The 24,022-nt window shown below is 44.3% G+C and overlaps 1 protein-coding gene across 5 annotated transcripts in view; it reads left to right on the top strand.

The window, feature by feature from the left end:
• Positions 1–24,022, top strand: part of DUS2 (dihydrouridine synthase 2) — a 51,072-nt gene that overhangs the window by 17,327 nt on the left and 9,723 nt on the right. For 4 of the 5 annotated variants that reach the window (XM_045890875.3, XM_045890873.3, XM_045890870.3 and 1 more), the window contains 7 exons: positions 7,500–7,545; positions 10,607–10,698; positions 11,512–11,555; positions 12,731–12,791; positions 17,435–17,482; positions 23,222–23,287; positions 23,439–23,509. In XM_045890875.3, the coding sequence (XP_045746831.1) occupies positions 7,500–7,545; positions 10,607–10,698; positions 11,512–11,555; positions 12,731–12,791; positions 17,435–17,482; positions 23,222–23,287; positions 23,439–23,509 (428 nt within the window). The remainder of the gene's footprint in view (positions 1–7,499; positions 7,546–10,606; positions 10,699–11,511; positions 11,556–12,730; positions 12,792–17,434; positions 17,483–23,221; positions 23,288–23,438; positions 23,510–24,022) is intronic. The other variant, XM_064580709.1, reaches the window with a different exon arrangement.

Here is a 24,022-nt window from a genome sequence, read left to right as displayed (position 1 = left end):
TTATTTTTTCTTTTGTTGTTTCTGCTTTTGGTATCCTCTCTAAGAAATTATTGCCTGATCTAAGGTCACAAAGACATGGAGCTCGATCTCACAACTGTGAGTTATGATATGATCTAGCAATTCTGCTCCTAGGTATACATACCCAAGAGGAATATACACAAATGTTCACAGTGTTTTCTTCTATGAATTTTATAGTTTTGGCTCTTACATTTAGGTCTTTGAAGCATTTTGAGTTAATTTTTGTATGTGATATGAGGTAAGGTGCATACTTCACATCAAAATTCATTTTCTTGCACTATTTATTGAAAAGATAATTTTCCTCCCCAAAATTATCATGGTACCCTTGTCAAAAAACAGTTGATTATAGATGTTTTGCTTTGTATCTGGATTCTCAATTCCATTCCACTGGCCTATATGTGTATCCTTTAGACAGTACCACACAGTCTTTTTTTGTTTTTTGAGGGAGAGAGAGAGCCTGCAGAGAGCGGAGGGCAGGGGAAGAGGGAGGGAGAGAGAGAATCTTAAGCAGACTCCATGCCTAGCACGGAGCCCGACATGGAGCTCGATCTCACAACTGTGAGATCATGACCTGAGCCGAAATCAAGAGTTGGATTCCATCCAGGTGCCCCAACATACAGTCTCGATTATTGTAGCTTGGGAGTAGGTTTTGAGATTAGGAAGTATGAATGTTCCAAGTTTGTTTTTCTTTTCTTTTCTTTTTTTTTTTTTAAGATTTTATTTATTTATTTGAGACACAGAATGAGAGACAGAGAGCATGAGAGGGAGGAGGGTCAGAGGGAGAAGCAGACTCCCTGCTGAGCAGGGAGCCCGATGCGGAACTCGATCCCGGGACTCCAGGATCATGACCTGAGCCGAAGGCAGTCGCTTAACCAACTGAGCCACCCAGGCGCCCCAAGTTTGTTTTTCTTTTTCAAGATTGTTTTGTCTACTCTGTGTTCCTTGCATTTCCATATGAATTTTAGGATCAGCTTACCAGTTTCTGCAAAAAGAGCGTCTAGGGTTTTGATAGGGTTTGTGTTGAATCTATAGCTCAGTTTGGAGAATATTTCCATTTTAATGATATTAATTTTTCCAATCCATGATCATTAGATGTCTTTTCATTTATTTAGATCTCCTTTAATTTCTTTGAACAATATTTTGTAGTTTTCAGTGTGCAAGTCTTTGCCTCCTTGTTTCCTTCTGGCCTTCATCATTTCTTATGAGAGAACAGTTGTTTTTTTTTTTTTTTTAAAGATTTTATTTATTTATTTGACAGAGACAGCGAGAGAGGGAACACAAACAGGGGGAGTGGGAGAGGGAGAAGCAGGCTTCCCGCGGAGCAGGGACCCTAATGGGGGGCTCGGTGCCAGGGCCCTGGGATCATGACCTGAGCTGAAGACAGATGCCCAAAGACTGATGCCCAAAGACTGAGCCACCCAGCCACCCCTGTTATTTTTTTTTTTTTAAGATATTATTTATTTATTTGAGAGAGAGAACACAAGCAGGGGGGAGGGGCAGAGGGAGAGAGAGAAGCAGACTCCCTGCTGAGCAGGGAGCCTGATGCAGGGCTCGATCCCAGGACCCTGGGATCACGACCTGAGCCGGAGGCAGACGCTTAACGACTGAGCCACCCAGGTGCCCTGAGAAATCAGTTGTTAATCTTATTGATGATCCCTTGTATGTGGTAAGTCATTTCTCTCTTCCTGTTTTCAAGATTCTCTTTGTCTTTGGTTTTCAGCAGTTTGATTATTTGTGTGTAGGTGTGGCTGTCTTTGAGGTTTTTTTCCTAGGAGTTTGTTGAGCTTCTTAGATGTACAGATTAATGTTTTTCATCAAATTTGGGAAATTTTCTGCCACTATTTCTTCAAATATTCTTTCTAGGGGCACCTGAGTGGCTCAGTCGGTTGAGTGTCTGCCTTCTGCTCCGGTCATAATCCTAGGGTCCTGGGATCAAGTCCCATATTGGGCTCCTTGCTCAGCGGGGAGCCTGCTTCTCCCTCTGCTTGCAGCTCCCCCTGCTTGTGCTTGCTGTCTCTGTCAAATAAATAAATAAAATCTTAAAAAACCAAACCAAACCAAAACCAAACCAAGTATTCTTTCTATCCCTTCTCTCCTTCTTATCCTTCAGGGGCTCCCATTATTCATTTTGGCTTTGATTTTTTTTTTTTTTTTTTTTTTGAGGTGGGGAATTGTGTAGTTTTTCAATCTGAGTATACTTGTATTTCTGAAAATAAGGGATATACTAAAGATCTTTCAACCAAACTAGAAACGAAAAAAAGTACCTGGATATACCAGAGGTGGGGGTAGAAAGGTGTCATGGAGAGACACTGGTGATAAACTGGGGATAAATACTATGATCAGCTCAGACAGAGAAAGCAAGCCAAGAGGAATGGAGAAAATGAAGATGGCAGGGCATATTTCAGATACAGAAACAACACATGAAAGACAAGAAAGAATAAGCCCATACATGATAAGGCATTTATTTATTTATTTATTTATTTATTTACTTACTTACTTACGTACTTACGTACTTACTTACGTACTTACGTACGTACTTACTTACGTACTTACTTATGTACTTACTTACTTACTTACTTACAGGCTTCATGCTGGGTGGGACCCAACGGAGGGCTTGAACTCACTACCCTGAGATTAAGACCTAAGCTGAGATCAAGACCTGAGCTGAGATAAATGTTGGATGCTTAACTGACCAGGTCACCCAGGTGCCCCTAAGGCATTTGAAAATTAAATGATATGGGGTGCCTGGCAGGCTTAGTTGGGAGAGCATGCGACTCTTAATATCAGGGTTTTAAGTTCAAGCCCCACATTGGGCGTGGAGCCTACTTTGAAATAAAATAAATAAATAAAATAGAAACAAAATAAAATGTTCAGAAAATTGGGTAGTCATTTGAAGAAAAAATGACTTACAAATGGCCTTAATTTTCAGTTAAGCTAAAATCTAGATTAGTTTTTTAAATATATATATATATTTTAAGATTTTATTTATGTATTTGAGAGACAGAATGAGAGAGAGAGAGCATGGGGGGCAGGGTCAGAGGGAGAAGCAGACTCCCCGCTGAGCAGGGAGCCTGATGCGGGGCTCGATCCCGGGACTCCAGGATCATGACCTGAGCCGAAGGCAGTCGCTTAACCAACTGAGCCACCCAGGCGCCCCAAGATTATATTCTTAACTGTATAATGGAGATATATTTAGGAAGTAGAAGGCACTGTTCATGGCAAAGTTAAGGTGGTCTCTTCTATAAAAATAGAATGTTATGTATGATAGAAATTGATGTTTGTCTCCTACACTGTTGGTGGGAATGCAAGCTGGTGCAGCTACTCTGGAAAACAGTATGGAGGTTCCTCAAAAAGATGAAAATAGCTCTACCCTATGACCCAGCAATTGCACTACTGGGTATTTACCCCAAAGATACAAATGTAGTGATCCAAAGGGGCACATGCACCCCAATGTTTATAGCAGCAATGTCCACAATAGCCAAACTATGAAAAGAGCCTAGATGTCCATCAACAGATGAATGGATAAAGAAGATGTGGTATTATATACACACACAATGGAATATTATGCAGCCATCAAAAAATGAATCTTGCCATTTGCAACGACATGGATGGAACTAGAGGGTATTATGCTACGCGAAATAAGTCAGTCAGAGAAAGATAAGTGTCATATGATCTCACTGATATGAGGATTTTGAGAAACAAGACAAGGGGAAGGGAGGGAAAAATGAAACAAGACGAAACCAGAGAGGAAGACAAACCATAAGAGACTCTTAATCTCAGGAAACAAACTGAGGGTTGCTGGAGTGGGGGTTGGGGTGGGAGGGATGGGGTGGCTGGATGATAGACACTGGGGAGAGTATGTGCTATGGTGAGTGCTGTGAATTGTGCAAGACTGTTGAATCACAGACCTGTACCCCTGAAACAAGTAATACATTATATGTTAATAAAAAAAAAAAGATTAAAAAAAGTCTGCCAGATATGTTTCAATTGCTATAGTTTGCCAGGCATTCTTTCAAGTAAAAATGCTGTTCTATTTTTTTTTAGAAAAGTACTTCCTTCAGTTCCCAACTAAAATAATGGTACAGGTGCTTTTCCTTGAGGCAACCGTCATGGTCTGGTTTGTAGCACAAGTGACTTACGCATACTTCCCATTTTGTTACACAGAATAGTAAAAAGATATATACTCGAGTGTCAAGATTTATAATAAAATTAATATTTTGTACTGTTTCACCAAGATGTTCTCAGTGTTGTCAAGCTATCCTCTTGTGTTTTCTTCTAAAGACACTAAGGAACGATTTGGAGATAACTGACATCTTAATAATAGTGAGTCTTCCAATCCATCAACATGTCATATCTCTCCATGTATTTCAACTTCAGTTTCTCTCTGCAGTGTTTTCTAGTTTTCAGTGTACCAGTCTTACACATCTTTTGTTAAACTTATCCCTGAGTATATCATATTTTAAATATCATAAATTGAATTGTTTTTACTTTTCCAGTTGTTTATTGCTTGTTTATTGTTTATTGCTTATTATTCCAAATGATATGTTGCTTTATATCAATAAAAATGTAATTGATTTCTGTATTGACCTTGAAAAAAAACTGAAGTTTGTGACAACATGGTAGACCTAGAGGGTATTATGCTAATTGAAATAAGTCCACAGAGAAAGACAAATACTGTATGATGTTACTACATGTGGAATCTAAAAAACAAAGCAAATAAACCAAACAACAATAAAAAAAGAGAAACAAACTCATGAATACAGAGAACAAACTGGTGGTTGCCAGAGGGGAGGAGGTTGGGGGATGGGTGAAGTAGGTGAAGGGGATTAAGAGGTACAGACTTCTGGTTATAATATAAATAAGTCATGGGGTTGAAAAATACAGCATAGGGAATATAGTCAGTAATAATGTAATAACTGTGTATGGTGACACATGGTAACTAAACTTGTGGTGAGCTTTTCATAACATATAGAATTGTTGAATCACTGTGTTGTACACCTGAAAGTAACATAATATATGTCAACTATACTTCTATTAAAAATAGAGGGGTGCCTGGGTGGCTCAGTCGTTAAGCGTCTGCCTTTGGCTCAGGTCATGATCCCAGAGTCCTGGGATCGGGCCCTGCGTTGGGCTCCCTGCTCTGTGGGAAGCCTGCTTCTCTCTCCCACTCCTCCTGCTGTGTTTCCTCTCTCGCTGTGTTTCTCTCTGTCAAATAAATGAAATCTTTAAAATAAATAAATAAATGCCATTTAAAAAAAAATAGAAAAAAGATAGGGTATAGGTAAAAAAAAAAACAACAACTGAGGAAATAGTGATAGAAGAAAAGTATTTGTGATAACTAAGACGGAAAAACTCAGTATCCAATTTGACAAAGAATAGACTTTTTCCTACAACTTGTATAGATGTAAAAGGCAGTTTGCTATGAAGATACACGGATCATAAGCTCTATCACTTGGAAAAACAATGTTTGTTTTCACTAATTAAGGAAATACAGTGAAAAAAACCATGAGGTTCCATTTTATCCCCACAGAACTAACTGAAATGAATAAAATTGATGAACAGTGGTGTTGAGGGTGCGTGGGTGAGCAGACACACTTGTGGTTTTATTGGTGACAATTTAATTTCTCCGCTTCAACAGTTGAACCTCTGCTGCGTGCTAGGTCTTGAAGTGGCTCTGGCAGATGTTTAGTGAGCCCTTGCAGTGTGCTAGATGCTAGTGATTGGAAGATGAATGAGACAGTATCCAGGCCCCAAAGGCTTTTTGGTGTGGTGGGGAGACTGAAAAGAAAATAAGACATTTCAAGGGCCATTTTGCCTTAACTCCTCTTCTTGGGGCTCAGGCTACCTGGCCCGGGTCCTCAAAGCCTACCTTTGTGTGGACACAGGATCCTCCTCACGGGGTTCATGGTCTAATGGTAAAGATATTACAGGGGTATCTATAACTGGCATTTGAAGAAGTAGTAAATGACTTGGTGGAGGGGGGTTTGGGAATCCCAAGGAGGACAAGTTACTGCTGGCAGGGCTGGGGGCCCCAGTAAGGGCTTGCCTTGCTTTACCCTGCTCATTTCCAGCTGAAGTTCAGCCTGGCTGCAGAGCTTCTTTTTATGAGCACAGGCCACTCAATGCTGCCCACTTTTCCACTTGCCTTTTTACTTGGCCCTGCAACTAAGATCACTGGCTACAGGGGCTCTGTGTTGGGCTGTGCCCATCCCTTGGGACACCACACAGATTCTTGGGGCTTAGATGCCAACCGTGTATCCATAACTACTTGGTGGTAGTGATTTGTTTGGCCAGGCCTGGTGGACATCAGATATTTGAGGACCTGAATGCCACAGAAACACTACTGTCCTGGATGATGAGTATGCTGGGGGGGAGCCCTGTGGTTGCCATAGGTGCCCTTTGGCCACGTTAGCCCTCCATGCTCCCATGAGGGAGCAAAGACTATTGTGCCCCCCTGGCTGGAGTTGGGACTTGCTGAGGCTCATAGGTAGTCAATATGGGGCAGAGTTTCTTCCTATATTTTTCTGGACCCGCAGAACCCCTGGGCATGAGCTTCTGGGCAGTGTGGCAGGTACCTGGCTCTTGTGATTTATCTTACACATTTATTGAAATGATCACTGAACAAAGCAGAACAGTTGTCTCCTACTAAGAGGCAGAGAATCTCAGTCCTTCAGGAGACAGGAGCTTTCCCTTCATTTTCATGATCCCGATTTTGAAGAAACCTCTTTCTCCTTTCTTTCCTGAGTCTGTTTGAAAATGTCCAGAGCTCAAGAGCTTGCCCCTTTTGTTTCCACAGTGTGATCCATGTTGGGTAAGAGTTTTAGAATTGATCTTGGGGTGCCTGGGTGACTCAGTCGGTTGAGCATTTGCCTTCAGCTTGGGTCATGATCCCGAGGTCTTGGGATCCAGCCTTGCAGAGCCTGCTTCTCCCTACTCCCTACTCTCCACCACCCCCCGCTCATGCTTTCTGTCCTTATCTCTCTCTCAAATAAATAAATTTAGAAAAATCTTTATAGAATTGATCTCAAATCTTCCTCCCTCTGCTTTTATTCACTGGTCCCACTTTTGTCCTTGGACATTTCCTGGGAGCCCATCACTGTCTGTTGTTTGCATAGGGATGAGATAGGAGGTTCTTTGAGGGGATGGACTGGAACTGAGACTAGTAGGTGAGGAAAGTGTCCAGGTGTCCATAATCTGCGCTATTGTCTTGTCTCTGGCTCCTGAGTGGCTCACCCTTTCTAGGCCTCCAACATCTCCAAGGTCCCTGGGAAGAGCAGCTGATTGAGGGTAGCTCACTCAGGCTCCTGCTTGCCTTAGGCGCGGAGGTCAGCACTACATTCCCCAAAAGCCATGATTTGTTGTTAGTAGTAGGGTGATAGGCCAAATGACCCCCCCATTAGTGACTCCCAGTGATGGTCCCTGCCCCTTTACCCAGGACCTACATGACCAGCACTGACAAGTGCCCTCTGATTCCTCTGCAGGAGCTGATTGACCTCAAGATGCTTCAGTGCAAGAGAGTTGTCAATGGTGAGTGCGGTTCTGGTCCCAGGATTGTGTGTGCGCCTGTCAGACCCAAGCAGCACTAACTACCCGTGCCCTTGCCTGGGGTGACAGTATCCTTCCAGTGTGCCTGGCTGTGTGGTTTTGTGGATCATGTGCCCCCTTGACAACAGTCACTACTCTCCAGAGACTCTGACAAAGAGCCAAATGTGAGATAGGCTGAACAAACCTTCCACCCACAGGCTTGCTGGCTTAGAAATTAATAGGTTTCGTAGTCGGGGGGGCGCCCCTAAAAGCTTTGGGGTCAGGATGGCTTCAGCATTGTTCCTGGCTCTGTCACTCGCTAGCAGTGTGACTTGGAGCAAGTCATGTGACGTCTCTGCCTCCATTTCTTCAGCTGTAAAATGAAAATCAAAACCCCTGCTTTACGGGGCGCCTGAGTGGCTCAGTTGGTTAAGCGACTGCCTTCGGCTCAGGTCATGATCCTGGAGTACCTGGATCGAGTCCTGCATCGGGCTCCCTGCTCGGCAGGGAGTCTGCTTCTCCCTCTGACCCTCCCCCATCTCGTGCTCTCTCTCTCTGTCTCATTCTCTCTCTCAAATAAATAAGTAAAATCTTAAAAAAAAAAAAAACAAACAAACCAAAAACCCCTGCTTTACTTAAATCATAGGGTTGGAGTGATAATCAAATAAGATAAGGTACATGTAAGTACTTTGCAAATAGAAGTGGTTGTGCTAAATTGTGGTTTTGCTTGTGCTTTATTGATGAGGCTGATTCTGTTTGATTAGAGTTGTGGTATTGTTTGAGGTTTTTTGAAATGTGTACACATTTGTGAAATCTTAATGTCAGTTCACCGGAAGTTATGACTCAATTTTGTCTTTAATTGTTTTAGATGTATATTTTTTTGTTATGAAAATTTATTTTCACAGACCCTTTATATAAACTAGAAGATGAAAATCCCCCATAATCCCATTCTTCGAAAAAGTAATTACTAAGAGGAATAATGCATATTTTTTTAAATGTGCATTTTTTTATTCTTATGTTAATCCCCATACATTACATCATTAGTTTTAGATAATGCATATTTTTTACACATTTAGTAAAGCATGTATATAAAAATAGAGCATGTTTTTGTGTATGCCCTCCCTAGGGATCATGCTCTGTATATTTTGCCCCTGACTTTTTGTACTAGGACCTTTTCCCATGTTGGTACCTATAGGTAACTATGTCAGAATTGGTTTCATCAGTGCTTTAATGGGGTTTCCAATATTTTGCTGTTATAAAGAAAGCTGTAGTATAAACACACTAGGTTTTTGTGGTTCTTCTCTCAGACTTCCTCCTGCTAGTCATGAGCCTGTGCTGTTGGAATTCACTTCCATTGCCTCTCCCAACATGTCACCACTTGGACCCTACCTTTTTAATCTTCTAATCTGTTTAGTGCTGGGTTGATAATAACAGCTTCCATTTATGGAAGTGCTTTACATGTATGAAAGATCTCATTTATTTTTCAAAATAAATGCACAGGGTAAGCCTAGTCTCTCATCTGCCACATTGCATCTCTTTCATGTGGCAGTCATCTTTGAAGCTAATAATGGTGGTACCTACTGTAGCGCTTTATTATGAAGAACATATGAAATTCTTATTATTTGCAATAGTTATGTTCTTTTTTTTTTTTAAGAGTTTATTTATTTGACAGAGAGACAGCAAGAGGGAACACAAGCAGGGGGAGTGGGAGAGGGAGGAGCAAGGAGCCCGACGCTGGGCTCGATCCCAGGACCCTGGGATCATGACCTGAGCCGAAGGCAGACACTTAATGACTGAGCCACCCAGGTGCCCCTGCAATAGTTATGCTCTATAAAATTGCTTTGAACAGAGGCGCCTGGGTGGCTCAGTCGGTTAAGCGTCTGCCTTCGGCTCAGGTCATGATTCCAGGGTCCTGGGATCGAGCCCCACGTTGGGCTCCCTGCTCCGCGGGGAGCCTGCTTCTCCCTCTCCCACTCCCCCTGCTTGTGTTCCCTCTCTCGCCGTGTCTCTCTCTGTCAAAAAAATAAATAAAATCTTTAAAAAAAAGTGCTTTGAACACCAGATTAGCAAATACTGAACCATTGCTCTTAGGGAAAATACAGGATTAGGTTCCTGTGAACCTCGGGTTACAACAATTTCACTAACAAATCAGTACATAACCTTGTTTTATGTGTGATTCTATTTAAACATTGAACTCACAGTCAGCAGTACTCTAATTTCATGTTTGAACAAAGGTTGTTTGACATGGATTTTCTCCCTAAGGCACCCCACAGCCTTCTTGTGATTAGGAGCACTAGAGAGCACTTCGGCTCTGTGCTTGGGGCCATTTTCAACAGCGAGAGCAACAAAAGCAAATGCAAAAAAAAATGTGGCATTAAATATACCACCATAAGGACACTATTTACAGTGTGAGAGCTGAAAGAAGAAGGTAGAGCCTTGCCTTGTCTGACCTCAGCTGGGAAGGCATGCATCAGGTGACTGACTTTTTTTGCAGTTCTACATATGTCTGTGAGTGACCATGAAGATGGCATGAGTATTGACTTTGGGTTTACAGATGCATTTTAGCAAGCAGGCAAATTTGCAAGTACTTAAGTACACATAATGAGGGTTGATTGTAATACAGTGAATCTCCACTCACAGTACGTAGCACATGGTAAATAATTAAGAAACAGCAACTTTCCTCAGCTTCAGAGTGACACTGGGAAAATTTGGGCCAAACCTGAAATACAGACAAGGTACCACGTGTGTACATTTTTTTTCAGTGTTTTAAAAATTATGAAATATAAACACTACACCAATGAAGTGCATAAAACAAAAGCATGTGGTATAACAAATAACTGTAAAGCAACCAGCATGTAACTACCATCCCTGAGTCAGGGACTAGACCATCATCAGCACCTCAGAAGCCTCCATGTGCATACCGATTTCTTTGAAGAATTGTGTACTTCCAGCATCCCTTTTTCCCCTTCAAAGTGATATTTTTGCTGTGTTTTCTTCCAGGGTTAGGCTAGATTGAACTTCCTTTCTTCATTGAGTGGCCCGGTATGTTTGTGTTTTCTTGCAGAGGTGCTCAGCACAGTGGACTTTGTCGCCCCTGATGACCGAGTAGTCTTCCGCACGTGCGAAAGAGAACAGAACAGGGTTGTCTTCCAGATGGTATGAGATCCCAGGGGCTGAGTGCCCTCCCAAGGGTTACTCAGCCTTAAATGCCTGGGCTCCGTTGCATAGTGGTGGTTTCCTGAGACTCTGCTTCAGTGTTTTTCAAAGATTTGTTCATGAGTGTTTACACTGTCAGAGACAATTTAAGGAAATCAAGCTTTAGCACTCTGTTGCATGTCTCCAGTGTCAAATATAATTTCCTTAGTTGTAGGAATTGTCTCTTTGGCATAACTTATATATTTTTACCCCCTAGAATTGGTTATTCAATTCATGTTCTTTGTTTTTTGTATAGTCTGTATATATTTCCCATAGAAAGAAAATTAGGTTTCCTCAAGAGCAGTTAATTTATGTTAGGCTTGTAATGACTCCATAGCGCTCTTCTCTCACTTTGGGAATTTCTTGGTGCTTTTTCAGAAATAGATTCTGCATGATGTTTTAAGTTTTTAAAAGATTGGTAATAACAATGGATAGACATATGATAAAGCAAACGTAGCAAAATATTAATTGTAGAATGTAAGTGGTGAGTATATGAATGAATGTTCACTATAAAATTTTGTCAACTTTTTTGTATGTTAGAAAGTAATCACAGCATTGAGGACATTTTCTAGGCCTTCCAGGTCCAATTTTTGCCTCCGACAGTGAGCTAGTTCAGTGGGCTGGCTGTTTAAGAGAATGCCAGCCAGACTCTACTCGCTGAAGTGTGCGTGCACGCGCACACGCGTACGTGGGGTCATAGATGTGTTTGTCTGCGTGTCTGTGCACGTGTACCTGTGTCATGGGTGGTGGTTGATGGAGCCTCTTTGTTTCTAGGGGACTTCAGATGCGGAGCGAGCTCTTGCTGTGGCCAGACTCGTGTAAGTTCTTCTCTCTTTGGGACTGCCTTTGCCTCTCCTGTGGGCTGTGAAGCTTTACTATTTCTGGTGACCCTGAAGGCGACCACCCTTCTGTCTCTTAGCTCTCTACCTTCTCTTCCCAGATTAAGAGTGTCTGGGTTTTTTTCTCTGTTTTTGGCATCGGAGGGCTGGCCTGGGACTCATGTGTACCCATGTACCCAGATCCCAGATAACGTCTGTTCAGGCAACTATTTTTTAGTGTTTATTCATGAAGCTCCCTTTCCAGGGATTCTTATGACTATGAGCCCTGAGGTTTTGAGTCTCATGAAGTGTAGGGTAAGGATTATTACTGCCTAAATTAATGAAAGCAGGAGAGTACTGTGGTTAAGGAGATGGGCTTTGGAGTTAGACAGACCTGGGTTGGAATTCTGCTTGCTGCTTGCTGAGTGACCTTACATAAGTTACGTAACCATACTTTAACTAGGAGAACTTAGTTTTCTTATCTAGGAAGTGGGACCAGTAGGACTACCTACCTCTGGCATTATAGGTGTTGGTAAATGAGAAAATTCACGTAAATATCTTCGCAATATGTGGTCTATGTTGTGAGGGATTAGTGTTAGCTATTATTATTATTATTAATTACAGTAGCACTGAGAAGGAACTCAGGCATTAGTTACAGACTATTAACTGTATACACACCAGAGGATGAGCTAAGGGTCCTTTCCACATCTGAAAATTGTTTGGAGTAAACCAACTGTGCAGCCCAGCAAACAAAGGCAGTCCCGTAACTTCTACTAGAACCAGTGCTCTGGGAACGGGCTCTTGTATTCATGTCACTTCTGTGCGTTGACCAGTGGCTCTCGCTACCCAAGTCAGAACTGGAACTCTGGGATCAAGTTCAATGTGGCTCAGTATTTGGATTATCTGATATAATTCCCAAGTAGCAAAGTCCTCTACAAGTAGCCCGTTGTAGATGTTTGAGCACAGTATGCTCTTCTTCTTGAACTCTGCTCAGGGAAAGCAGTTGCACCTTTCAGAGACCAATTTTTTCACCTTCTATCACTGAGGGTTGGCATGTTTAATAGGGCCAGGGACATGGTAAGAGGTTCATGAGCACAGATCCATGCCTTTGACTCTAAATTCTCTCCTCAAAGTTGGATCTTTATTATAATCTTCTCTACCTCATGTTTTCCCAGGGAAAATGATGTGGCTGGTATTGATGTAAACATGGGCTGTCCAAAAGAGTATTCCACCAAGGTAAACTGATTTCTTTTTTAAATTAAAAGATTTTTTTAAAGATTTTGTTTATTTGTCAGAGAGAAAGAGAGCAAGAGCGAGAGTGTGAGCACAAGCAGGGGGAGAGGCAGGCAGAGGGAGAAGCAGGCTCCCTGCCGAGCAAGGACCCTGATGTGGGGCTCGATCCCAGGACCCTGGGATCATGACCTGAGCTGAAGGGAGACGCTTAACCGACTGAGCCACCCAGGCATCCCTAAACTGATTTCTTTATATACCTCACAAATACAGGGTACAGAGTAAAGGCAATGAACAAGACATTACCTGACTCTGGACTAGATCCTATACTAGATGGAGAAAATGCTCAAAAGGATATTGTTCGGTCAACTGGCAAAATTGGACTATGGGCCATAGAAGATTAGCTAAATATTGTATCAGTATAAGTTTTTGAAGTTGATAACTCTTCTATGGTTTTGTTAGAATATCTCTATTCTTTTTTTTAAAAGATTCTATTTTTTTAGGGGCACTTGAGTGGCTCAGTCAGTTAAACGTCTGCCTTCAGTTTAGGTCATGATCACAGGGTCCTGGCATCGAGTCCCACATCAGGCTCCCTGCTCAGCAGGGAGTCTGCTTCTTCCTCTGCTCACCCTCCCACCCCGCTTTCGCATGCTCATGAAAATAAATAAAATAAAGATTTTAGTAAAGATTTTATTTTTTTTTTAATTTTAATTTTTTTTTTTTTTAGAGAAAGAGTGACAGCAGGGCAGGGGGGAGACAGCAGAGGGAGAGAGAGAATCCCAAGCAGTCTCCACGCCCAGCATGGAGCCCAATGTGGGGCTTGATCTCACAACCCTGAGATCATGACCTTAGTCCAAATCAAGCTGCCTTTTTCAACCAGCTGAGCCACTCAGGTGCCCCTAAAGATTTTTTTTTTTTAAGATTTATCTATTTATTTTAGAGAGAGAGAGTGAGAAAGAGTGCATGGGGGGAAGGGGAAAGGGAGAGGGAGAGGAGAATATCAAGCAGACTCCCTGCTGAGCGTGGAGCCCAATGTGGGGCTTGATCCCATGATCCCGAGATCATGACCCAAGCTGAAATCAAGAGTCAGACGCTTAACGGACTGAGCCACCCAGGTGCCCTGCCCATAAAGATTTTATTTTATTTATTTTATTTTTTAATTTTTTAAAAAGATTTTATTAATTTATTTGACAGAGAGAGACACAGAGAGAGAGGGAACACAAGCAGGGGGAGTGGGAGAGGGAGAAGCAGGCTTCCTACTGAGCAGGGAGCCCGATGTAGGGCTCGATCCCAGGACCCTGGGATCATGACCTGACCCGAAGGCAGATGCTTAAGGACTGAACCACCCAGGCGCCCTAAAGATTTTATTTTATTTATTTATTTATTTTTTAAAGATTTTATTTATTTATTTGACAGAGAGAGACACAGTGAGAGAGGAAGCACAAGCAGGGGGAATGGGAGAGGGAGAAGCAGACTCCCCGCTGAGCAGGGAGCCTGACGCGGGGCTCGATCCCAGGACCCTGGGATCACGACCTGAGCCGAAGGCAGACGCTTAACGACTGAGCCACCCAGGCGCCGCAAGATTTTATTTTTAAGTAATCTCTATACCCAACATGGGGCTCAGACACACAACCCTGAGATCAGAGTCACACGTTCTACCGACTGAGCCAGCCAGGTGCCCCAAGAATATCTCTATTCTTAGAAAATACACACAAATATTTAGTTGTAAAGGGCTGTGATACAATGTAACTTCCCTGTAAGTGGTTCAGGAAAAATTTTATTTACATACACATACACACCTAAATAAACACAAAGCACTCATGCCTGAGTAATTAATGATGTAAATGTTAAAAAATTGTGGACAGGGCTTTGTTTTTTCATGAATAAAACCAAGATGTACACTAAAAAGAATAGAGGATGCAATACTTGTGTGCCCGTTGTCATATCAGAAGATCAGAGCAGAGTGCTAGGGCAGCTTGGAGAAAGGAGTGGAAAGGCAGCCCTTAAATTAAGTATCTTCTACGGAGATGTGGTCCTTGATGAGGGGATCTGGGACCCTGCAGGCAGAGGGAGTGTCACAGGCAGGGGCCCTGGAGAGGCCAGCATGAGGCAGAGGCAGAGAACCTTGATTTGACTAGAGAGTTGGGGCGTGGAAAACGAAGAGGAAGCAGAAGAGCACAGGATTGAAAACCTTGGTTAGGACCAGATTAGCGGAACTTGGACTTTTGATATTTCTGCCTTTTGGAACAGAGGAGCCATGTGATCAGAAACTTAGTTTCCTTCCCCAGGGGAAACCAGCGTTACTAGTTTCTTTGTGTGTCTTTCCAAATATATTCTGTGATAGAAATACTTAGAAATACTAATTTGAAAGCCATGTCTGGTAGATTCGAGTGGAAATGGGCTAGGGGTAGGGACACAGATTCAGGAGATGAGTGTCCTGGCGGAGAGAGGAGAAGTGAAACTGGAGCAGCATTTGATAGGACTTGGCTGGCAGTTGATTGGACGGGGTGGGGGGAGGTGGAGTGAGTGTTTGGGGTAGAGGGAGGAAAGACCAGTAGCCAGGAGGACAGTTTGTCTTCCACATGTTTGGGATTGCTGGAGGAAAAGCGTGTTTGGGGCAGATAACAAGGACAGCTTGGGATTGGCTGCATGTGAGGCACCAGAGAGAGTCCTGTGGGGCTGCTGCTGGGAACTTTATCACAGGATGTGTGGTCAGGGTCTGCAGTGTAGACATAGCAGATGTCCCCCTGGATCCACCGCCCAGAGTCAGCCACTCTGTTCCCTGGAGCTACGTGGCTTGGGGATGTTGGCTTTAGGCCAGGAGGCCAAAGATTACTTGAAGGAAAGGCTTTTTGGATGCTTGAAAACCACAGGGCCTTGTAGATAGCTACCTTAAGGAATTATGGAGGTTTGAAATTGTCTATGAGGAGTTGAAAACTTGGGACCTTGTTTTGCTGTCTTCCAATTACTCCTTTGTACTTCTGAGATATGTAAAGAGCAGAGTTTAAATTATTGGCATAATCTCCCTGATACAGTGTGGCATGGAAAAGCAAGGAGCCAATTTAGATATGGTATACCACCATTTATATATGAGGGATGATATTTATATATGTTTACATTTCTATTCATAGAATCTATTTGGAAAGACACACAAGAAACTAGTGACACTGGTTTTCCCTGGGGAAGGAAATCAAGTCTTTATTTGGTTTGGCATAAGGAATAAATTCCCATTGTAGGGGTGCTCCTCAAAATAGCTAACATCTGGCACGGCACTGGCCCTGACCAGTCAGAACAGATAGCTACCAGTGTGCTATACCAGTACATCCCCCCTGAAGAGCCACTCTCTTCTCATGGTTTGAAAATTGAAGCCTTATAAAAAGTATAAATTGAAAAGTTTTCCATTTCTCAGGGAAGGGGAGTTCTTACTTTTACCCTTTTGAACCTTTAAAATTTTTAACATGTTACGTATTCAAAAAAGCAAATAAGTTAAATAGAAAGGAAGGAAGGAAGGAAATACTAATTGACAAAGCCATTGTTGTGGAAGGGCTGGATTTTAGATCCTGTGATTTCCACAAGGAAGGACTGTGACTGTGTGTGAGGTGGACGAACGGAGCCGGGGGTGAGCAGCCAGGGCTTCCTTAAGGCTTCTGAGGTTTGTATTTGTGGCCAAGGTAGAGCAGGGCTGGTAGCTCCTCCACCCTTCCCAGTCTCCTCTGAAATGCAGGCTCTGCCTGGGCGAGTCTGCGGTGGTTCAGGGTTCTTGGATTCTAACCTGTCACCCTTAAATATGAAATTAAACTGTAATAAGTGAACTTCACACTTCTGAGCACATCCTGTGAGCATTCATTATATGCAGTCTATGTACTGACAAGGGATTTATTTATTGGGTTTGGTTTTTTTCCCTTTACCTCATTTTTTGACGGGTTCAGCTTTGTAGAGGTCCTCCCCTTTCCTGATTATTAAGGTAATTCATACCATTGTCCAGAACTTGTGTGATATAGGAAAGTATAAAAAAAGACCAATCATCAACAATCCCACCATCAAGAGGCAGCTACTGTTGTTAACGTCAAGAATTAAGTGGCTCCTCGGGTTGTTGGTTTCCGTTAGCTGGGGCTTTTGCTAGAGCTTGACGTCAGTCTGGAGGATTGTTGCTGGCAGGGAAGAGGAGCCTGGGCAAGGTTTTCAGGTTATGTTCCTCTAAGTGGCTTTGCTGGCAGTGAAGGTACCAAAACAAGTGCTGGGAGGATAGGATGAAGATGTATTGGATTTCATTCCAAAGGGAGAATAATCCATTGCTTTCTTAAGGGCTTGCCATACTGTGCGGTTTAGTTTATTAAGACCCTGAGACCCTGGGTAGGGAACAGGCACTCCTGAGGAACATTTGTGGAACCTACTTGTAGCTAGATCTGTGGGTTTTGCTAAGAGGATCAGAGTGATGACTTTTAGAGTTCATCCAACTCTGATCCCTGACATTATGGGCCTGGATGCTGCTGCTTCCTACTTGACTAGAAGTGCCAATCGCCAGTGAAGCTCGGTCTCTTGGCTGTGAGTCCCGGGGTGGTGCCGGCTTGCCACACCATGTTGCCATACCATGGGGAGGGACCACCCTTCTCCAGCTATAAGAAGACCCTCTGTGTGCTTTTCCTTAGGGAGGAATGGGAGCTGCTCTGCTATCAGACCCTGACAAGATTGAGAAGGTAAGTCCTGCAGGAGTGAAAGCAGAGGTCCTTACACATGCCTGTGAACTAGAGTTGTCTGGAACACGCACCCACCCTCACCTGCCTCCCCCCTCTACAAGATTTAGTGAATCAGTTACTCACTCCACCTGGAGTCTGTTTTTTGTTTTTTTTTTTAAGATTTATTTATTTGAGGGGCGCCTGGGTGGCTCAGTCAGTAAGCGTCTGCCTTTGGCTCAGGTCCTGATCCCAGGGTGCTGGGATTGAGGCCTGCATCAGGCTCCCTGTTCAGTGGAGAGTCTGCATCTCCCTCTCCCTCTCCCCCTGCTTGTGCTCTCTCTCTCTCTCAGTCTCTCTCTCTGTGAAAAAAAAAAAAAAAAAATCTTTAAAAAAAGATTTATTTATTTGAGAGAGAGAGCACATGAGCAGGAGGGGCAGAAGGAAAGAGAGAGAGAATCTGAAGCAGACGGAGCTTGATCTCACAACCCTGAGATCACCACCTGAACTGAAACCAAGAGTTGGTCGCTTAACTAACTGCGCCACCCAGGCACTCCCCCCTCCCTTTTTTTTAAAGTAAGCTCTGTGCCCACCATGAGGCTTGAACTCATGACCCCGAGATCCAGAGTTGCATGCGTTACTGACTAAGTTAGCCAGGTACTCCTGGAGTCTGGAAAATTTTTGAAAGGCTTCCCATTGACTGTGACATACAGCCAGGTTTGGGAACCCCTGAGCGAGTGTACAGCAGCCTTGGAGTTCCTCAAAAGCCCAGGGCTTAGGGGCATGTCAACTGAGAGCCAGGCCTTGAGGAGTCATTTAGAGCCTCCTGTGTATGGCCTGTCTCCCTTCTGAGAAGATCATGAGAGCATACGCCAGGCTACCTGTGGATTGTGGACAGACTCAGTGGTGTTGGGGTGTGGGGCTGGCCTCTCCCAGGGGGCTTGCTGAGAGCAGCAGTGGGTCTCCTCCCTACTGGTGGAGTCTACCACCACCAGCCTTTGAAAGCCGTCAGGCCAGGGTCATGTGAGGCAAGCTGAACTTGGTCACCTCCGGTCCCCTTCATTGGTGATTCCAAAGGCCAGGTTTATGAGGCCCTGCAGACCAGTTGGCATTTTCCACCCAGTGTTGTGAGCTGCCAAGGCCTGTAGGGGTGACATTTTCTGCTATACCATATATACCTTTTACTTCTTTCTCAGTCCATCAGCTCTCTCTCTGTTGGTCCTCTTAGCTCCTTTATTTTCATTCTCCATTCCCACTTCCCTGTCTGGGCTTTAAGCCTCCTAGTGCCTCCAATAGGCTAGAGCAACTTGGAAAAGGCACCACCAGTAAAAGCTGCCATTATTTGTGCTGGCTACCCTGTCAGCACCTCGACTGTGTATATTCCTCCAGCCTCACTGTCTTTGGGATCTTGGAAGACCAGTGTGTTGATGGGCTTGGTGCCTTTCAGGTTTTCCTATGTGCAGATAGGTACAAATATATAATGTGCCTATATATGTATATATATTCATTTTGTTCTTCAAACCCTTTGACAGACAGGGGAGATGTTTGTTATGTCTATTTGATCAAGAATAATAAAACTAAAGCACAGAGAGATAAAAGTAGTTTGCTCAAGATTATGTAGTAGATAAGTAGCAGGTGGTGCCGAGGCTAGAGCCATGGTCTTGTGACCCCTACCCCAGTATCAGTTGCCCCCTCTTGATGGTATCTCAGTTTAAAGGTGCCCGGGTGTAGTTTGTAAGTGTCTCGCTACAGGTCAGTAGACATCTGGACTTAGGAACCTCCAGTTAGACACCTCTGTGCAAGATGGAGTGGATTTGGACAACTGTGGATGTTAAATTCATCACCACACTTAGGGGAGAGGGCCCCAGTGTGGGGTGGCTTGGCATCACAACATGTGCCCACAGACATTTTGTTATCCTGTCCTCCAGCCTCCTGGCTTCTCCCTCCCGTACTGTTGGCTCTGTCTTCTCCACGGCCCCTCTTTGGATAAGGCACATTTCATACATGAGGCAGCAGAGTTCTACTGCTCAGTTCATTCCATTCCTTTTCCATTTGGTGGGGTTGTTGGATGGGCCAGGTTGGACTCGTGGATGGGGTTTGCCTCATGGAGGTTGCAGGCTTCCACAACAAAGCTAGATGGGACCCAAGAATAGTGGACTGGATTAGATTCAGCTTCAAACTTGTCTGGCAGACTGGGTGACGTGGGTGAGAACCTTGTGGGTTCTTTCAGGCTGGTGTTTTAGGTCCACGGTTTTGTCTGTGGGAGCGTTTCAGGACTACGTGCAGAATTTTTTCAAAATAAAGATATTCGTTTGGGGTGATGAAAAATTTTGGAAATAGGTAATGGTGATGGTTGTATAACATTGCGAATGTAATTAATGCCACTGAATTACACACTTAGAAATGCTTAAAATGGAAAATTTTATGTTATATATATTTTCCTACAATAATAATACTAAAAAAGGATTCTATCTGTTGAGAATTCTATATACCCTTGGAGTGGATAGGGGCTGGGAGGGAGTATTAATTAGTCTTTTGAAAAAGGTTCCTAGGTAACTCTGATGTACCCTCCCTAGATTAAGAACCTCATTTTATTATTATTATTTTTTAAGACTTTATTTATTTGACAGAGAGACACAGCGAGAGAGGGAACACAAGCAGGGGGAGTGGAGAGAGGGAGAAGCAGGCTCCCCGCCGAGCAGGGAGCCCGATGCGGGGCTTGATCCCAGGACCCTGGGATCATGACCTGAGCCGAAGGCAGACGCTCAACTACTGAGCCACCCAGGCGCCCCAAGAACCTCATTTTAGACTCTAGGTTAGTAATGTCCCCTCTCTCACCCCTACCCAAGATTTCCTGGGGCCCCCTGGCTGCCCAGGGCATTCCCCTGTGCATGGTACACTGAGGCTATGACTAACAGTTGGCAGGGCCAGGACTTGACCTCAGTTTCCAGTGATTCCTAAGCCTATGCTCTCCCATCCTCTCTACCCATTCTGCAACGACCAGGGGAGCTAAGAGTCTGCTTTTCCTGAGTCAGCGAGGAGAGCTGTAAGACGAGCCTCCCTGTGGGTGGATGTGCTGTGTTATCTGTGTTACGAGCTTACCTCAGGTCCTTCTCCCCCCGCAAACTTTCACACCGCAGACAGGTGGTGTAACTTGGATCTGGGAGAGTTGAGTCCAGCAGGGTTTCATGCTAGAGTCTAGCCAGAAGCGGTCTGTATTCACCCAGTCCCCTTAATGTGACCTTTGCAGGTGGCTGGGGATTTTGATTACTAATTTCCTTCCTGATTCTGAACACACACATGAACTGAACAGAAATACCAAAGAAAGTGCTTAGAGCTACTTGGATGAAATAGGGCAAAGGAAGTTCTGCAGAACAGAACTGGATCAAACCAGCTGACGTTGCTTTAGTCACCGAACATCAGGGGATTCTAAGTCAGCACTAGCAAAGGAATCTTCCAGAGATGGTACTGTTGGCCTTAAGTATAGGACTAGAGGGAGAATTTTTTTTTTTTTTTTTTTTTTTAAAGATTTTTATTTATTTGACAGAGAGAGATACAGCGAGAGAGGGAACACAAGCAGGGGGAGTGGGAGAGGGAGAAGCAGGCCTCCCGCGGAGCAGGGAGCCCGATGCGGGGCTCGATCCCAGGACCCTGGGATCATGACCTGAGCCGAAGGCAGACGCTTAACGACTGAGCCACCCAGGCGCCCCTAGAGGGAGAATTTTTATTGTGTACCTCAGTGGATCTGGCAGTCATCCCCCACCCCATTAAAGGGTAGTTGCCCCCTAAGGCCTGCCAGAGTGACCCTAGGACCACAGGCCCAGTCCACCTCCTGGGGCGGCATCTGGGGACTTTTCCTTCCTGCCAGTCCCTGGCATTTGTGCTTAAGCCAGTAGGCCCTCTCTTGCCCGTTATCTGTCTACCTGCCTTGTCAGCCCAGCCTCTTGGTATGATGTCTTCTGGATTGGTTTGTCTCAGCTTGGGCCTGAGAGAAAGCCCTCTGGGACTGGTTCTTGCAATATGGCTCTCTGCTGCCCCCACTTGTCTAGAACCAAGACTGACAGCAGTGGCCTGGGTGTCCCCTGTGCTCTCCTGGCTATCCAGTTATTGGAAGAGGGCTCTTGGGATTACCTTCCCTCCAGCTTGTCTAGCCTGAAATTTTTTTTTATTTTTAAAAATTATTATTTTACAGTAATCTCCATACCCCAATGTGGGGCTTGAACTCAGGACCTCAAGATCAAGAGTTGTATGCTCTACAACTAAGCCAGCCATGTACCCCTAGCCTGAAATTTTTGACAAGGGAAGAATATAGCAATACGACAGACGTTCATTGTCATATGCATGTCTCTCTCTCTCTTTTTTTTTAAGATTTTATTTATTTATTTGACAGAGAGACACAGCCAGAGAGGGAACACAAGCAGGGGGAGTGGGAGAGGGAGAGGCAGGCTTCCCGCTGAGCAGGGAGCCCGATGCGGGGCTTGATCCCAGGACCCTGGGATCATGACCTGAGCCAAAGGCAGCTGCTTTACGACTGAGCCATCCCGGCGCCCCTTTCTGCATGTCTCTTGATCTCTGATTCATATGTGATCTGACTTTCCTGTATGACTTCTTGATCTTTCTTTGAAGTCCTTTGCAATTACTGTGCAAATTAATACTTTTTAATGTGTTGAATATGTTTTCTTTCACTTTGTCAGTTTCACTTCTGTATAACCAGCTCACCTAAAGAGAGGTACATGAGAAAAAAGAGAGAGAGAGAGAGAGAGAGGCTCATGAGGACAGGGCCCAGGCAGGACCTGTACAACCTTCCTGGCTCCCTCACTTGGCAGATCCTGGAATAGCACTTGGGGAACATTGCCTTCAAGCAGTAAAGAAGCTGTCCGCCATGTCTTTTTTTTTTTTTTTTTTTTAAGATTTTATTTATTTATTTGAGAGAGAGAATGAGAGACAGAGAGCACGAGAGGGAAGAGGGTCAGAGGGAGAAGCAGGCTCCCCGCCGAGCAGGGAGCCCGATGCGGGACTCGATCCCGGGACTCCAGGATCATGACCTGAGCCGAAGGCAGTCGCTTAACCGACTGAGCCACTGAGGCGCCCCAAGATCTACTCTCTTAACAACTTTCCTGGATATCCTGCAGCTGTGCTAGCTGCAGGCATTATGTTGTACATTATATGTTTGTGCCTTTTGACCACCTTTCTTCAGTTCCCCCTCCCAACACCTCTGGTAACCATAAATCTGATTTCTTTTTCTAGGAGCTTTTCTTTTTATTAGATTCCGCATATAAGTGAGATCCTACCATATTTGTTTTTCTCTGACTTATTTAGTATAATGCTTCAAGGTCCATTCATGGTTTTTGCAAATGGTAGGATTTCCTCCTTTTTTTATGGCTGGATAATACAGAGTCTTTTGAAAACACATATTCCTAAGCCCTGCCCCTAGAGACCCATTTAGGAAGTACAGGGCAGAATCTAAGATTCTGTATTTCGTAAGCTCTACAGATGATTCTGATGTTTGCCTGGCAGAGGATTACTGTGTTCTACGTAGGCATGCATGCAGGCCCATTCATTCATTCATTTACCAAATACATGTACACCACGGTGTACCAGGCAAGGGGCTTCTGGCGCTGGGGTGCTAGCGTAGGAAAGGAAGGACTCCTACATGAACATACACTTGTCCATGCCACAGTGATGCACAGGCCTGTAGCACAGTTAATTAGTCTGAGCAGTGTGGCTGTTTTTCTAGAATAGTTTGTGTTTTCCTGTCTGCAGATCCTCAGCACTCTTGTTAAAGGGACACGCAGACCTGTGACCTGCAAGATTCGCATCCTGCCGTCGGTAAGGATGATGTGTTACATTTCAAGGTCCGTTTTCTCTGGGGATGTTCATTTGGGGGGTGGTGAATGACTCTCGAGGAGCTGAACTTTGGGAGCTGGCAGCTGTTCCCTCGGTAGCTTCAGTAACCACCCTGGGCTGTCCTCTTCCTCAGCTGGAAGATACCTTGAGCCTTGTGAAGCGGATAGAGAGGACCGGCATCGCTGCCGTCACAGTTCATGGGAGGTGAGTGGTTGCCTCGCTAGTGACTGACTTGCAGGGAGGTCCTCAGCCGTCTTTTTTTAAAAAATATTTTATATTTGAGAGACAGAAAGAGATAACAAGAGAGAGCATGAGCTGGGGGCGAAGAGCAGAGGGAGAGGGAGAAGCAGACTCTCCGCTGAGCAGTGAGCCCGACACGGGGCTCTGTCCCAGGGCCCCGGGATCACAACCTGAGCTGAAGGCAGACACTTAACCGACTGAGCCACCCAGGTGCTCTGGTCCTCAGCCATCTTAACAATGCTTCGCCAGACCCCAGGTGATAGCCAACTTGTCTTCTACATATGCAGCCTACCTCTGCCTAGCTCTTTGACATCCCGTAAGTCCCGAGGGCAGTCAAACCCTTTGTAGGCTGGCATTCTTCTTTGTTTCCTTCACTGAGCACCTACTAGTGGTAGACACTGCACTGAGTTTAAAGACAGACAGAAGGAGAGGAAGACTGAGTTTAGAGACACAAGAGGAAAGAGAAACACCCATACC

This window comes from Mirounga angustirostris, unplaced genomic scaffold (genome assembly GCF_029215605.1).
Source record: "Mirounga angustirostris isolate CCGP_5_RB_7025 unplaced genomic scaffold, mMirAng1.0.hap1 SCAF_16, whole genome shotgun sequence".
In the NCBI taxonomy this organism is placed as follows: domain Eukaryota; kingdom Metazoa; phylum Chordata; class Mammalia; order Carnivora; family Phocidae; genus Mirounga; species Mirounga angustirostris.
Note: the sequence above shows the minus strand (reverse complement) of the source record. Positions and strands in the feature narration are given on the sequence as shown.